This window comes from Lagenorhynchus albirostris, chromosome 21, assembly GCF_949774975.1.
Source record: "Lagenorhynchus albirostris chromosome 21, mLagAlb1.1, whole genome shotgun sequence".
Taxonomy (NCBI): domain Eukaryota; kingdom Metazoa; phylum Chordata; class Mammalia; order Artiodactyla; family Delphinidae; genus Lagenorhynchus; species Lagenorhynchus albirostris.
In genome coordinates this window covers 17,925,335-17,941,706 of record NC_083115.1, presented here as the reverse complement: position 1 = coordinate 17,941,706, position 16,372 = coordinate 17,925,335, and the positions used below count along the sequence as shown (strand labels likewise).

The 16,372-nt window shown below is 36.3% G+C and overlaps 1 protein-coding gene across 1 annotated transcript in view; it reads right to left on the bottom strand.

The window, feature by feature from the left end:
• Positions 1-16,372, bottom strand: part of SLC7A2 (solute carrier family 7 member 2) — a 74,127-nt gene that overhangs the window by 12,946 nt on the left and 44,809 nt on the right. Inside the window, exons 4-7 of the mRNA XM_060136276.1 lie at positions 13,374-13,539; positions 12,085-12,218; positions 10,562-10,784; positions 8,554-8,693 (exon numbers count right to left, since the gene is read on the bottom strand). Of these exons, the coding sequence (XP_059992259.1) occupies positions 8,554-8,693; positions 10,562-10,784; positions 12,085-12,218; positions 13,374-13,539 (663 nt within the window). The remainder of the gene's footprint in view (positions 1-8,553; positions 8,694-10,561; positions 10,785-12,084; positions 12,219-13,373; positions 13,540-16,372) is intronic.

The following is a 16,372-nucleotide window of genomic DNA, read 5'->3' as shown; positions in this document are numbered from 1 at the left end:
TTGAATAGTCAACTTGCACTTAGCAACGTTTTTTCTCCATTGAAACATCAAAATAGTGATGATATTAACTTGAATTTACCAAATAGTTGTCCCTATCATAATAAGTAGAAAACACCACATTCCACTCATGGGGTGTTCCAGACACCTCAGCAAGCTTTCTATCTCTATGCTCTCCATTTATCTTCAATTCAATAATCCTGTGAGACAGGGGAAATTATTTAGATTCAGCTTTATAGCGCAGCATTTGACTGTTTTTAAACAAAACCCCAGCAATTTCACATGGTTTAACTTAACAGGATTATTATCCTCTTTTTTACAGACAGGCTGACTTAACAAGGTTACAACTAGTAGGTAGAAGCGGGGTTCCAGCTAAACCAACATGCCCGTGCCCCTTCTATCATAGCACACTTTCTTTAAATACACCCCATGCCTTACTTTGAAAAATCTCCATTGCTAGTATAGTTATACATCAGATTAAAATTTTAATATGTTTTGTAAGAACCACAGATAACCAAAACAAGGTAGCCAAAACAGAAGAAAATGATTAATTATCCATACAAGCTCTCTGATTTAAGTTAAAAACAAGCAAAGCAAGATGAGGGACTACAGAATAACAAAATATAATATTTTAGAGCATTAAAAATGCTACAATTATCTTCTTTTAATTATTAATTTCAATATCTTATTATGCTGGCAAATTAAATTCTTCCTGAAGGAAGAACAGTACATTTAAAAAAATTCTGAATACATAGTAGAGAATTAATGGGCAAGATTTTACTGGGGAAAAAAAAGCTTTTGTGGAGTAAATAAAATATGTTGTTCTTTGTCAAGATTTATGAACTATCTTTAATATCATAATGCACTGTTTAATCATAAAGTGGGCCTTAAATCATCTAGTGCAACCTTCATTTTATGGGGGCAGAAATCTAAGCACTGAGAAAATAAGTGATTTGACCTCCCAACATACATCTAATAAAGTGCCAAATTTATTACAAAACATTATAAAGTGCAGTTGTTTAGGCAAATACTTTCTGACTCTGAAAGAATCCCATTTCATACATAATTAAGCATTAGTGTTCTCTAATCTAATTTCCCCAAAATTCAGAGCCTCAACAAAATTATCATTTTTTGGTTTGAATTTCTACTACCAAGAGGGTTTATTGTTTTATCTATAAAGCTGGCTAAAGTCTTTCTCTTCCTCCATATAACAGGGGCTTTAGGCCATTCTCTTGATCTGTGAAATCTCTTTGAAAATTTCCACATGGAATAAGAATCTGGACAACTAGGGTGCCTGCTGGATGCTGGTGGGAGACCTTGACGCCCAAGGAGATGGGTGGAACCCCCACGTGAACCGGTAGGACGTAGGGGGACTGAGGGGGGAAGAGAAGTGGAGGCCGGACAGGACCAGTGCCCTGGAGGGGTGGCTGGAAGGGGCCGGGGTTCCCACACCTGGAGGGACCCTCAGGGACTCGGATCAAGGGGGAATGCGCTAAGCATTTCCCCTGCCCAATTGGCCCGGCTCTCAGGCAGGTCCTACACCCTCAGAGGGCCCCTCCAGGCCGTGTTGCTCCTGGGGGCTAGGAAGGAGGTTGGGGGAGAACAGTAGAGGCAGGCGGGAGGGGCCCTCCAGGGCCAGAGGAGCAGGAGAGGAGCGGAGGGTGTTTGCCCCTCCGACTCAGACCAAGAAGCCTGCTGTGCTCTCAGGCCGGGTCCCCCACCCTCTGAGACCAGAGGCACAGCCAGGACCTCTTCTGTTGAGCCTAAGCCCCACCCCCCCAAGGGCCTTTTCCAGCTCTGTGGGTCCTAAGCATAGGCCCCACCCACTGCCAAAACCCAGCCCCTGCCTAAGTCCCGTCCCCACAGCCAAGGCCTTTTCCACCTTTTTTTTCTCCTCTTTTTTACTATTGTGGTTCTGTTTTACCTTCCAAAAGTTGTTTCACCTATATTTTTATTTTTATATTCTTTCTAACATATCTGTTAGTTTCCTAGTCTAATTTTATTTTTTACTCTTTGTTATTGTTCTCCTTTTTCTTTTTATTGCCACCCCATGCAGCTTGTGGGATCCTGGTTCATGAGCGGGGGTTGGGCTGAAGCTCCTGTGGTGGGAGCTCCAAGTCCAAACCACTGAACTAACAGAGAACCTCAGACCCCAGGGAATATTCATCAGAGTGAGGTCTCCCGGAGGTCCTCATCTCAGCACCAAGACCCAGCTCTACCCAACAGCCTACAAACGCCAGTGTTGGAAGTCTCAGGCCAAACAACCAGTAAGACAAGAACACAATCCCACCCATCAAAAAAAAAAAAAAAAAAATGAGACAGCAAAAAAATATGTCACAGATGAAGGAGCAAGGTAAAAACCTACAGGACCAAATAAATGAAGAGGAAATAGGCAATCTACTTGAAAAAGAATTCAGAGTAATGAGAGTAAAGATGATCCAGAATCTCGGAAATAGAATGGAGGCGCAGACTGAGAAAACACAAGAAAGGTTTAACAAAGATCTAGAAGAACTAAAGAACAAACAAACAGCGATGAACAATGCAATAACTGAAATGAAAAATACACTGAAGGAGTCAATAACAGAATAACTGAGGCAGAAGAATGAATAAGTGAGCTTGAAGACAGAATGGTAGAAATAACTGCTGAGGAGCAGAAAAAAGAATGAAAAGAACTGAAGACAATCTCAGAGACTTCTGGGACAACACTAAACGCATGAATGTTCAAATTATAGGGGTCCCAGAAGAAGAGGAAAAAAAGGGTCTGAGAAAGTATTTGAAGAGATTATAGTGGAAAACTTCCCTAATGTAGGAAAGGAAATAGTCACCCAAGTCCAGGAAGCACAGAGAGTCCCATACAGGATAAACCCTAGGAGAAACACACCAAGACACATATTAATCAAACTGACAAAAATTAAATTCAAAGAGAAAATATTAAAATCAGCAAGGGAAAAGCAAAAAATAACATAAAAAGGAATCCCCATAAGGTTATCAGCTGATTTTTCAGCAGAAACTCTGCAGGCCAGAAGGGAGTGGCAGGATATACTTAAAGTGATGAAACAGAAAAATCTACAACCAAGATTACTCTACCCAGCAATCATTCAGATTGAATGGAGAAATCAAAAGCTTTTCAGACAAGCAAAAGCTAAGAGAATTCAGCACCACCTAACCAGCTTTACAACAAATGCTAAAGAAACTTCTCTAGGTGGGAAAGACAAGAGAAGAAAAAGACCCACAAAAACAAACCCAAAACAATTAAGAAAATGTAATAGGAACATACATATCGATAATAACCTTGAATGTAAATGGATTAAATGCCCTAACCAAAAGACACAGACTGGCTGAATGGATACAAAAACAAGACCCATATATATGCTGTCTACAAGAGACCCATTTCAGACCTAGGGACACACATAGACTGAAAGTGAAGGGATGGAAAAAGATATTCCATGAAAATGGAAATCAAATGAAAGCTGGAGTAGCAATACTCATAGCAGATAAAATAGACTTTAAAATAAAGACTGTTATAAGAGATAAGGAAGGACACTGCACAATGATCAAGGGATCAATCCAAGAAGAAGATATAACAATTATAAATGTTTATGCACCCAACATAGGACCACCTCAATACATAAGGCAAATGCTAACAACCATGAAAGAGGAAATCGACAGTAACACAATAATAGTAGGGGACTTTAACACCTCCCACTTACACCAATGGACAGATCATCCAAACAGAAAATAACTAAGGAAACACAAGCTTTAAATGACACAACAGAGCGGATAGATTGAATTGATATTTATAGAACATTCCACCCAAAAGTGGCAGAATACATTTTCTTCTCAAGTGTACATGGAATATTCTCCAGGATAGATCATATCTTGGGTAACAAATCAAGCCTTGGAAAATTTAAGAAAACTGAAATCATATCAAGCATCTTTTCTGACCATAATACTATGAGATTGGAAATCAATTACAGGAAAAAAACTGTAAAATACATGGAGGCTAAACAGTGCACTACTAACTAACCAAGAGATCACTGAAGAAATCAAAGAAATAAAAAAATACATAGAAACAAATGAAAACAAATACACAATGACTCAAAACCTACGGAACACAGCAAACGCAGTTCTGAGAGGAAGTTTATAGCAGTTCAATCTCACCTCAAGAAACAAGGAAAATCTCAAATAAACAATCTAACCCTACACCTAAAGCGACTAGAGAAAGAAGAACAAAGAAAACGCAAAGTCAGTAGAAGGAAAGAAATCATAAAGATCAGAGCAGAAATAAATGGAATAGAAATGAAGGAAACAATAACAAAGATCAATAAACCTGAAAGTTGGTTCTTTGAGAAGATAAGCAAAATTGATACACCCTTAGTAGAGCTATCAAGAAAAAAAGGGAGAAGACACAATTCAATAAAATTAGAAATGAAAAAGGAGAAATCACAACTGACGCTGCAGAAATACAAAGGACTATAAAAGACTACAAACAACTATATGCCAATAAAATGGGCAATCACAAAGAAATGGACAAATTCTTGGAAAGGTAGTGAACCAGGAAGACTGAACCAGGAAGAATTAGAAACTATAAACAGACCTATCACAAGGAATGAAATTGAAACTGTAATTAAAAATCTTCCAACAAACAAAAGTCCAGGACCAGATGGCTTCATGGGTGAATTCTATCAAACATTTAGAGAAGAGCTAACACCGATCCTTCTCAAACTCTTCCAAAAAATTGCAGACGGAGGAACACTCCTAAATTCTTTCTATGAAGCCACCATAACCCTGATACCAAAACCAGAAAAAGATATCACAAAAAAAGAAAATTATAGAGCAATATCACTGATGAACATAGATGCAAAAATCTGGAACAAAATACTAGCAAACAGAATCCAACAACATATTAAAAGGATCATACACCATGATCAAGTGGGATTTATCCCAGAAATGCAAGGATTCTTCAATAAACACAAATCAATCAATGGGATAGACCACATTAACAAATTAAGGAACAAAAACCATATGATCATTTCAATAGATGCAGAAAAAGCTTTTGACAAAATTCAACACCCATTTATGATAAAAACTCTCCAGAAAATGGGCATAGAGGGAACCTACCTCAACATAATAAAGGCCATATAGGACAAACACACGGCAAACATCACACTCAATGGTGAAAAACTGAAAACGTTTCCACTAAGATCAGGAACAAGACAAGGATGTCCATTCTTGCCACTCTTAGTCAACACAGTTTTGGAAGTCCTAGCCACAGCAATCAGAGAAGAAAAAGAAATAAAAGGAATACAAATTGGAAAAGAAGAAGCAAAACTGTCACTGTTTGCAGGTGACATGATACTATACACAGAGAATCCTAAAGATGCCACCATAAAACTACTAGAGCTAATCAATGAATTTCGTAAAGTTGCAGGATACAAAATTAATGCACAGAAATCTCTTGCATTCGTATACACTAATGGTGAAAAATCTGAAAGAGAAATTAAGGAAACACTCCCATTTACCATTGCAATAAAATACCTAGGAATAAACCTACCTAGGGAGACAAAAGACATGTATGCAGAAAACTATAAGACACTGATGAAAGAAATTAAAGATGATACAAATAGATAGAGAGATATAACATGTTCTTGGATTGGAAGAATCAATATTGTGAAAATGACTATACTACCCAAAGCAACCTACAGATTCAATGCAATCCCTATCAAACTACCAATGGCATTCTTCGCAGAATTAGAACAAAAAATTTTACAATTTGTACGGAAACACAAAAGACCCCAAATAGCTAAAGCAATCTTGGGAAAGAAAACTGAGCTGGAGGAATCAGGCTCCCTGACTTTAAACTATACTACAAAGTTACAGTAATCAAGACAATATGGTACAGGCACAAAAACAGAAATATAGATCAGGATAGAAAGCCCAGAGGTAAACCCATGCAAATATGGTCACCTAATTTACAACAAAGGAGACAAGACCATACAATGGAGGGAAGGCAGCCTCTTCAATAAGTGATGCTTGGAAAACTGGACAGCCACATGTAAAAGAATGAAATTAGAATGCTCCCTAACACCATACACAAAAATAAACTCAAAATGGATTAAAGACTTAAATGTAAGACCAGACACTATAAAACTCTTAGAGGAAAACATAGGAAAAACACTCTTTGACATAAACCACAGCAAGATCTTTTTTGACCCACCTCCTAGAATAATGGAAATAAAAACAAAAATAAACAAATGGGACCTAATGAAACTTAAAAGCTTTTGTACAGCAAAGGAAACGATAAACAAGACAAAAGGACAACCCTCAGAATGGAAGAAAATGTTTGCAAATGAAACAACAGAAAAAGGATTAATCTCCAAAATATACAAACAGTTCATGGAGTTCAATATCAAAAAGAAAACAACCCAATCAAAAAATGGGAAGAAGACCTAAATAGACATTTCATCAAAGAAGACATACAGATGGCCAAGAGGAATGTGAAAAGATGCTCAACATTGCTAATTATTAGAGAAATATCAAAACTACAATGAGGTATCACCTCACACCAGTCAGAATGGCCATTATCAAAAAATCTAGAAACAATAAATGCTGGAAAGGATGTGGTGAAAAGGGAACCCTCCTGCACTGTTGGTGGGAATGTAAATTGATAAAATCACTATGGAGAACAGTATGGAGGTTCCTTAAAAAACTAAAATTAGAACTACCATATGACCCAGCAATCCCACTACTGGGCATATGCCCTGAGAAAACCATAATTCAAAAAGAGTCATGTATCACAATGTTCATCGCAGCACTATTTACAATAACCAGGACATGGAAGCAACCTAAATGTCCATCAACAGATGAATGGATAAAGAAGATGGGGCACATATATACAATGGAATATTACTCAGCTATAAAAATAAACGAAATTGAGTTATTTGTAGTGAGGTGGATGGATCTAGAGTCTGTCATACAGAGTGAAGTAAGTCAGAAAGAGAAAAACATATACCTTATGCTAATGCACGTATATGGAATCTAAAAAAAATGGTGCTGATGAACCTAGTGGCAGGGCAGGAATAAAGACACAGACATAGAGAATGGACTTGAGGACACGGGGAGCGGGGGAAACTGGGGTGAAGTGAGAGAAGCATCAACATATATACACTACCAAATGTAAAATAGATAGCTAGTGGGAAGCAGTGGCATAGCACAGAGAGATCAGCTCGGTGCTTTGCGAGTACCTAGAGGGGTGGGATAGGGAGGGTGTGAAGGAAGCTCAAGAGGGAGGGGATATGGGGATATATGTATGCATATGGCTGACTCACTCTGTTGTACAACAGAAACTAACACAGCATTGTGAAGTAATTATACTCCAATAAAGACATATTAAAAAAATTAAAAAAGAACTGTGAGAAAAAAAAAGGATCTGTCCAAAAGCATTTTACGTGGATATTATGACATGCCAAAAGGTAGGCAAATGGAGTTTGTGTTTTTTTTTTTTAACATGACTTAATACCAAAACTGTTGAAAGGGAAAATAGATTCCTAATGCGGTTTATGACCGTATAGGTATTAGTAACTCTTAGAGAACCATGATGGCCCAGGAAGTGGGGTTAGCCACCATACTGAGGGCAGTGATAACAATGACCAAGTATAAATTATCTTTGACATTTCTTATATTTAATTAAGAATGGGTAAACTTTAGCTTTTCAAAAATCCTATGGTCGTTTAGCAATATTCAACTTAAATCCTGGACGAAAAAGAAAATATTGAATCATTATTTTTAATTAACAATTCAAGTATTAAGTAATCATTCTTTAATTAACATTTCGTGTGTCAATAAATAATTTTATGTGGTCATTCATCGATCTGAAAAGCATTTGATAGCTGATATATAGTGAAGAACCATTACAAACCTTTGCGCATTTGTTAGAAGCCCCAAAGGTTAAGATAACAAAATAGGACCAAATCCCAAAGGGTCAGTTATGAATTTCGGTAGAGCACCGCCACCACGATTTGCAGATGTGATTCCAATGTTTATACCCTAATTTATCAGTGATTTTGTTCTTAACTTACATGCACAGCAAGCAGACCCTCTTTATAAGTCCATGCATGCGCATAAAATGCTCAAGTCCAATGTTGAAGAATCCTATGTTTGTAAAGCTTACCAGAGATGACCCCTGCAGTCAATGTGGCAGCTACTGGTGACTGCCTCTTACTCACTCTGGCAAGAAATCTAAACAGTAAACCATCCCGGGCCATGGCAAACAGAATTCGGGGCAAAGGAAACATGGAACCCAGAAGACTAGAACAGAAAAATTCATAATCCACATGTGAGTTATTACAAGTATTATTCTAGATGAATATATACTGGTAAAGACTGGACACACTAAAGTACAGAACCTACAGCAAAAAAAGAAATTCAAAATCGGAAATATTCACAAAGAAGTTATTAATCTTTATATACATAAAAACAGAAAACGACCTAATTTTTTTTCCAGAATCCTCGATGAAAAATGATCCCCCTTTACTTAATAAAAGTCAACTCTCTCACCTGCCACCGCACCCGATGATAAAGTAGCAATTATTGGTGTCTTCGTTTTGGAATTGATTTGAGCTAGACATTTGAAAAGCAACCCATCCTCCGCCATAGCATAGATTACACGAGGCATTGGGAAAATGGATCCAAGAAGACTGAATAAAAAGCAAACACATGCAGTATGGCAAACACATTCATGCAAGATTACATCCCAGAACTGAAATTAAGTAATCGCATAAAACTCAGCATCACAGCTGTGATTATGAAGTCTTGTTATTTTAAAATGTATTATGATTGGGCATTTAAAAATAGATACCAATTAACCATTGTGCTACTTATTATTCTCTTACAGATATTTGCCCAGCACAATTATCAGACTAAAAACAATACTGCAAATAATTTGTGCAGGCCCATGATTACTACTAGATTAAAACTAAGGAATTAAGACAAAAAAAAAACCAATTATATCATTAAGACATTTTTAACTTAGAAAATAAAATTTATAAATTGATGTGTAATTACAGAAAAGATTAAGTAATTTGATTTTATAGTATAGTCACTTCATTTATTCAATACACATTTTTCATATTTATTTTACCATTATTTTTCCTCATATAGTGTGATCTTTGATCAAATTAATAATTCTTAGCATCATAAGATAATCAAGACAGAAAAAGACACAAAAAAAATCAACTCACTGTATATTTAGTACATAAAAACAGCCGCAATTAAACGTTAGTAACAGTGCAGTTTAAGAAAATGATTTTTTGCTTTAGATGTTTTGAATTACTTGTGTGTTTACTGGCTGCATCATTCCATACATGAATTAGTTGTAAAAAATAACCACTGAAAGAGAAAGTAAGTAAAATATATTTTTTAAATCCGTCTTCTTTATCTTTTAATAAAGCTGGGTTGAGTTGGCCACAAATAAATCTTTGTCCATCTCTCTTCTAAGACCATGGTGGCAAGGTATCACCACAGTTCAGATTTCTGAAACTGTTTGAAACTATTTAGAATAAACCTCAACACTGGCAGATGGCTAAGAAACCAACAGGGGTAATTTCTAATTGCTGCTTAATATTATCTTGAATACAAAATAAAAGAGAGTTTGAGGGGAAAAAAAGCTAGGCTGATGAATTATACAAAAAAAATTCTTTTTCCAATTTCAGACTTTTAGAAAATTATTTTCACTTCAAAAAATTAGTAATCAAGCAGAGATTAATTTTTCTCTTCGTAAGAATGCTCTAAGTATAGCACACTATAAAACTCAAATGAAATATCTTATGATCACATGTTAAATTAAAATATGAGTAGCTCAGGAAACTTGAGAAATGAATCATAAAATATTAAAATAAGCAGCTACTAAAAAAAATAAATAAAATAAGCAGCTACTGAAAATCTGAATACTTGAGATTCAACTATTCTTTTCGCATAGATTTATACAAATTTCCACCATTAACTTGAGAACAGTAATTTCCATTTCTACACCAAATTCACTCTGATCAGTGCTGAGAGGAAAAAGTCTCAGTGCTTCATAATAAAAAGCACATTATACTTAACAATGCCACAGCATATAGCTTCCACTCATTACAGACTTGATATTATTTTAAAAGACAGCAGAAAATGTCAAGTCTGCACATAAGGTCTCAATTGTCTGTAGCACTACAAGTAACACCAAAGCCAGCAGGGGAACATACTAGTATAAGCATTGTAAAGTTTTACAGTACATATATATATATATGAATATGTATGAAATATATAATAAGTGTGTATTAATGCCATATATATCCACAGAAGCTTGGATCATCATTATCTTGAAAAACTGAGTTTTAACTGACGGGGGAACCGTTTTTATCACTTAAGATTTTGATATGGCAATTTGGGCGAACCATTCAGAGAATACAGTTGTATAATGTCTTCCTCCTATTAGGATTATTTTTAAAACATACAAAAGCAATTCTTTAGGCACTGACTACCTTTGCAGTAGCCCAGACAGCCCTGCCCCAAAGGCAATGCAACGTACCTTGTTGACAAAGCACAGAGGGAGCCTGCTGCAACGACATATTTGGCTGGACCCCATCCAACGTACTCAAACGCTACAGGAAGGGGGCTTTTCTCATCGAGGAGGTAGTATGGCATCATCAGTGTTAAAGCTGCTGAGACCCCAAAATAGGCCATAAAGCAAACGAGCAGAGAAGTCACAATTCCAATAGGAATAGCTTTCTGAGGATTCCGGACTTCCTCACCTAAGGAAACATAAACGAAAGATTTGCATAGTTAATAAAATATGAATAGGGAAAACATGAATTCTTCTTCTCCTTCATAGTAATTCTACTCTGCTCTGTCCCTTCTGTTTTCTCAGCTTGCTCCATCTATGCTACATGACATTTCTTCTCTTCTTGAGGATCCTGTGCTGTCACATAAAGATCAAAGCCCGGGCTTCCCTGGTGGCACAGTGGTTGAGAGTCCGCCTGCCGATGCAGGGGACGTGGGTTCGTGCTCCGGTCCGGGAGGATCCCACATGCCGCGGAGCGGCTGGGCCCGTGAGCCATGGCCGCTGAGCCTGCGCGTCCGGAGCCTGTGCGTCCGGAGCCTGTGCTCCGCAACGGGAGAGGCCACAACAGTGAGGGGCCCGCGTACCAGAAAAAAAAAAAAAAGAAAAAAGAAAAGAAAAGAAAATAAAAAAGATCAAAGCCCAGAGGCAAGAAGAGAAAGCAAGAAATCCTGCAAGTCAGTTTCCCATTTCCAGAAAGAAAAAATATGTTATCCCAGCACTATTAAATGTTTAGGGATAGAACAGAAGTCTTAATCCATTTGGAAAATGATTCCTCCACAGAGATTACACATCATGGCATTCTGCAGGCCCTTAATTATGAAGGCTTCCATATATATGAAGACAAACTTCTACTCAGTGCATTGATTTATATTAAATTTTAGTTTTAATAAAAAACGGCACTTTTTCAATCTTTCTAATACAATTTGGCAGTTGAAACACCCAAAATATGGTCAATTATAAGGCCATGCAATAATGTGAACCCAGAGGAAGCATTTAGAGACTAACTAATTGTAGCATGATTACTTTGTTGTACAGGATAAAGAGAAAAGAATTACCACAACGTATTTTGTCCTGTTAAAGAAGAAACAATTTAAGAGCATGATCATCGTTGTTACTCACTGTGATAGCACTTTCAGACCAAAGCACTTTCAGACCAAAGCACTTTCAGACCAAAGGTTAAGGGTAGTAATTATGACCAACACTTATAAAGTAGCTGACAACTTGCAAAGTATTTTTCATAATCTTAGGTACCCTTCATAACATCTGAGAGGTAGGTATTGCTCTCCTGATTTTACCAATATGGAAACCAAAGCTCAGAGAGTTTCACTAAGTTTCTTTTTATACAGCAGGTGTTACTTCTGGATCTGGAACCAGCCCTTATTATCCCAAATTCCACTCTCTTCCCTTGAACCTCTGTTGTCACCTATGGGTACTCATGTGGTTCAAAGAACAATTTTTCCTTCGACATAGAGCTAAGAGTTTGCTCTTACCAGTTGTTGCAATGCAGTCAAATCCCACAAAGGCATAAAAGCAGGTTGCAGCCCCAGCCAAAGTTCCTGCAAAGCCATAAGGCATAAAGCCGCCAGCCCCATAGATACTTGTTCCATTTTCAGAAGGTGGCTCCCTAAGGAAGAGAAGAAGCACATTGGAAAGTCATTTTCCTAGAAAACTGCTTCTTCAAGCAATTTGTCTCAAACTACAGCCTCGGAAGGTTATTGTGTTCATCAGCCCTTGGAAGCTGATGTGTACAAAACTGAAGGTAAACTCTGATTTTTTTCACCCTATCCTAGAGGATGGGGTGGTGTTCTCAATAATGGCTCCCCTCTCCGGTTACCAGCACTCAACTAGAGGCTGATTAGCATAAGCAGAAGACTCAGATCCACTCTGGCTGGAACTCATAACCAGGCAGGATTTTGAGAACAGAGACCCCATATATGGGCCATGATTTGAAATAAAGACAAGAAACTTTCTCTTCTTGTGGACAGTGGGGCAGACTGTACATCTGAAAAAGTTACTAAGAGGACTTTTGACAAGGTGAAATAAAATTCTCTAATCTTGATTAATAATACTGAAGTTGAATATTCTATTACATGCGAAAAATTATATAAAACCAGAGGATACTAAATTTTTGCCTCATCAGAATGGCTACAAACAACATATGTAAAGAAAAACATGTACATGTACATGACTTCATGTAATAGACATTTTTGTAATCTTATTTACACATAGGAATATTATGCTTAAATAAATCTTAGGATGAAACCTTTCATATATAATTAATTTAATATTTGAGATTATCAGGTTTAAAGTGAAATACATAGACAATTCTGCTTATGCAATCAATAACATTCTCAAAAAAACCAGCAGGCGTGAAAATTACTACAAGGTTGAAAGGATGCAATGGAACCAAAGAGTGTCCCCAAAGGAAAAACTAAAGGATGCATGACTCAAAAATGCTCTTTGTTATTTTGAGGTGACAAATCTTTGGAGCGAAAAAACCATCCTTCCAATGGTTAGGACCTGTCCTTGCTCTTCCTTAAAACTGGAGCCAGGCTTGAGATTAAGAACCAGCAACTGCATGGCTTTAAGCAGCTGCTCCGTAGTGAGCACACCTATGCATTCAGGAAGAACAGTCTTGAAACAGAACAGACCTTCAGAAAGTTCTCTGAAGCAAAAAGTCTGAGAACAGTTTTTCTAGAGGAAAATGTAACATAAGACAAAAGCAAGCAAATATTTTTAAAAACCTCAAAATAGGAGAGGAAAAACCCGAATATTTAACCTGGCACTTGCAGATATATTTTTGAGAAACTCTTCACTAATCTTCCAGTTTGCCACGTTTCCTTTCACAAACCCAGCGACCATAACAAAGAGAAGGACCAGGATATTGATGGCTGTGAAGACTTTATTCACCCAAGCAGACTCTTTTACTCCAAAAGATAAAAGACCTATGGAAAAAGAAAGGGTATTTTAGTGTTTACCTAACCTTTAGGAAAAGGCAACAGCATTCTGAGACAGTTACAAGCTTTAGGATATCCTTTCATCAGCATTCATATATTTAACTGACATTTACCCCTTTCTATTGAGAGTTCTTAGTCACTTAACTGTGAATAAAACTAACTTGATTTCAGAATGCAGACTGGGCTCATAGCCAGGAGATCCCAAACTCTCTGATAAATGAATCAATTTAGTAACTGGCTTTTATTATCAATGGGTAGGTAAAGTAACTTAATTTTAATGAAATGCTGTTCTAAAAAGCCATTTCAAGGTTAATGGCTGAAACATTTTTAAAGTAGAAGCTCAATCATATTGTCTGCCCCATATTTACAGAACACATTAAACAAAATAATGATTCAATGGTCATGACAAAAAATATTTTGTTAAATCTATTCACGTTAATAGTTTTATTTTTATATTCTGATTGTAAATGCAATCAATTTCCTATTCAAGTAACCTGAAGATACAGAAAAGAAAAAAAAAGAAAGGAAATAAAGATCAAGTGTAATTTCCTTTCCAGAATTTTGCACACACACACACAAAGACACACAGGCACACATTTACATGTCAACAAACATATAGCCTCATTTTTAACCATCACAGACTCTTCTACTATATGGAGACACTACAATTTACTCCTATATTTACAGACAATCAGGTCACTGTTAGTTTCTTACAACTATAAACAGTACTGACCTAATCATCCTTTTATAAATATCTTTTTACACTTTCTAATTATTTCTTTACAATAATTTTCTATAAGGTAATACCATATCAACGGTATACACTTTATGTAAGACTTTTGGTTCACACCATCAAAACAGTCTCCAGAAAGTTTGACCCAATTTAAATTGTCCATTTTTTCCCATTAGGCTATTCTTATTCATATTGATTTATAAGACTTATTTATACAATAATGCTATAAGCTCTCTCACTGTAGATGTATAGAGCATGTTTTCCCCAATTTATCATGTACTTTTAATCTTAGTGTTGATTAAACATGTAAGAAAGTTTTAGAATATACATTTTTCCTCTTTAGTTTCTACCTCTAGAAAGATTTTCCCTAATATTAACCCCAAAACATTCACTTTTGTTTCCTTCCAGTACTTTCATGATTATATCTATCATATCTATATCTTTAATACATCTTGTATAAGATATGAATTATGGATCGAAGAAAGTTTACTTTTTACTGTTGGGGAAATAACTGTGATGAAAGGCTTATATCACATACATACTTGCTTCTTCCCCGTTATCTGTACCACCCATGATCAAATAAGCAAAATTATCCAAGTAGAGATGAGAAAAGCTGAATTGCATTCTCCTACCTGTATAATTCCCAGAATTATACAAGAATACAACTATACTAATATAAAGGAAAACTGGTCAGTACAATTACTGACTCTGTGACTATCTGTCAGATTAGGAAACACTATATAACTCTACACCTTGGAAATATACACTATACTACTACACATTTGGGAAAATAACAAAGCCACCGCCAAGTTTTATAAAAGTTTCCCAATACCCCAAGTGCACTCTCCATTCTGAGATCCCCAACTCCCACCAGTAAATTAGCCTTCCCATCTAAATGCTGCATACACGTCCCTTGTATCTTTAATAAAACAACAGCCTCAGTTGACAAGACATTTGGCATTACAATATGAATAAAGATTACAACAGGAGGTTTTGGTCTTTGAAGTTTCTAAGAACAAAGTTGTTATGTAATCTTAGCCTGTCCTGAAAGAAAAGACATGATGGTTGATGAACATGGGACATAAAATACAGGCCAAGGCCTGAGTCTTGCCATGGAATTTAATGACTGAAACTGTGCCATAACTACATGCTTCTCATCGTTTAGAGATTAAAGCTGAATATTTAAGGTCACTGAAACCATCCTTAAATAAAATGTGATGTAACTAATTTAATGTTAGCTAGGTGGTTGAGAAACCGAAACAAATAAAACCTGTCACCTGTTGAAAAACAATTCATGCAATTTTTCTTGACATTAGAAGGAAAATGCCAAATAACTTGGACCTATAAATTTTGTTCATGTCCCTACCCATATCCCTACCTAAAACATTAAATTAATGGCTAACATTTTAAAGGGTAAAGTTATTTTTTTAATTATGTAATTTTATAAGGAAAAATTATAGAAAGATAGGGAGAAAGTAGCTAGTGATAAGGTTGGACAGGAAAGCAAGGGTCTATCAACCAGGAAATGGGAACAAACATGGACTTTATTCTTAGTGCAATCCTTGATGGATTTAAGCAGGAGTGCCATGTAGGATGACAATCAAAACTGAAAACGCTCAAATAATTAAAACAAATATTAGGGGACAGCAGGGATGAGCTATGCCTACAAAATAAAACTGCCGGCCATCTAAGAGCTTCCTATGCAGCAAGCAAAAAGCCTGCACAAGATAAACATTGACGTCCTCATTTTATGGATGAACAAACTGAGTCATGGAAAGATTAAGTCACTCAATGTTCTAAAGATAGTAAGTGGCAGAGTAGAATTGAAAACCTGGTCACTCTAATTCCTATGCCTTTCTAAACTATTATGCTACACAACTGATGAAACCAGGAAAATTCTACTATCAAGTATGTTTGTCTCCATAATGTCTACATTAAAAAAAATGATGGGTGGTTTGAATATGTTCCCTTTTTCAACCAGATGTCTACATTATATAGGCATAAATAGAAAGACAGAATTTCTTCTAGAAACAGTATGCTTGCAAATATCCTTAGTTGTAACTAACAAGATGAAATAAGGCCAAAAAT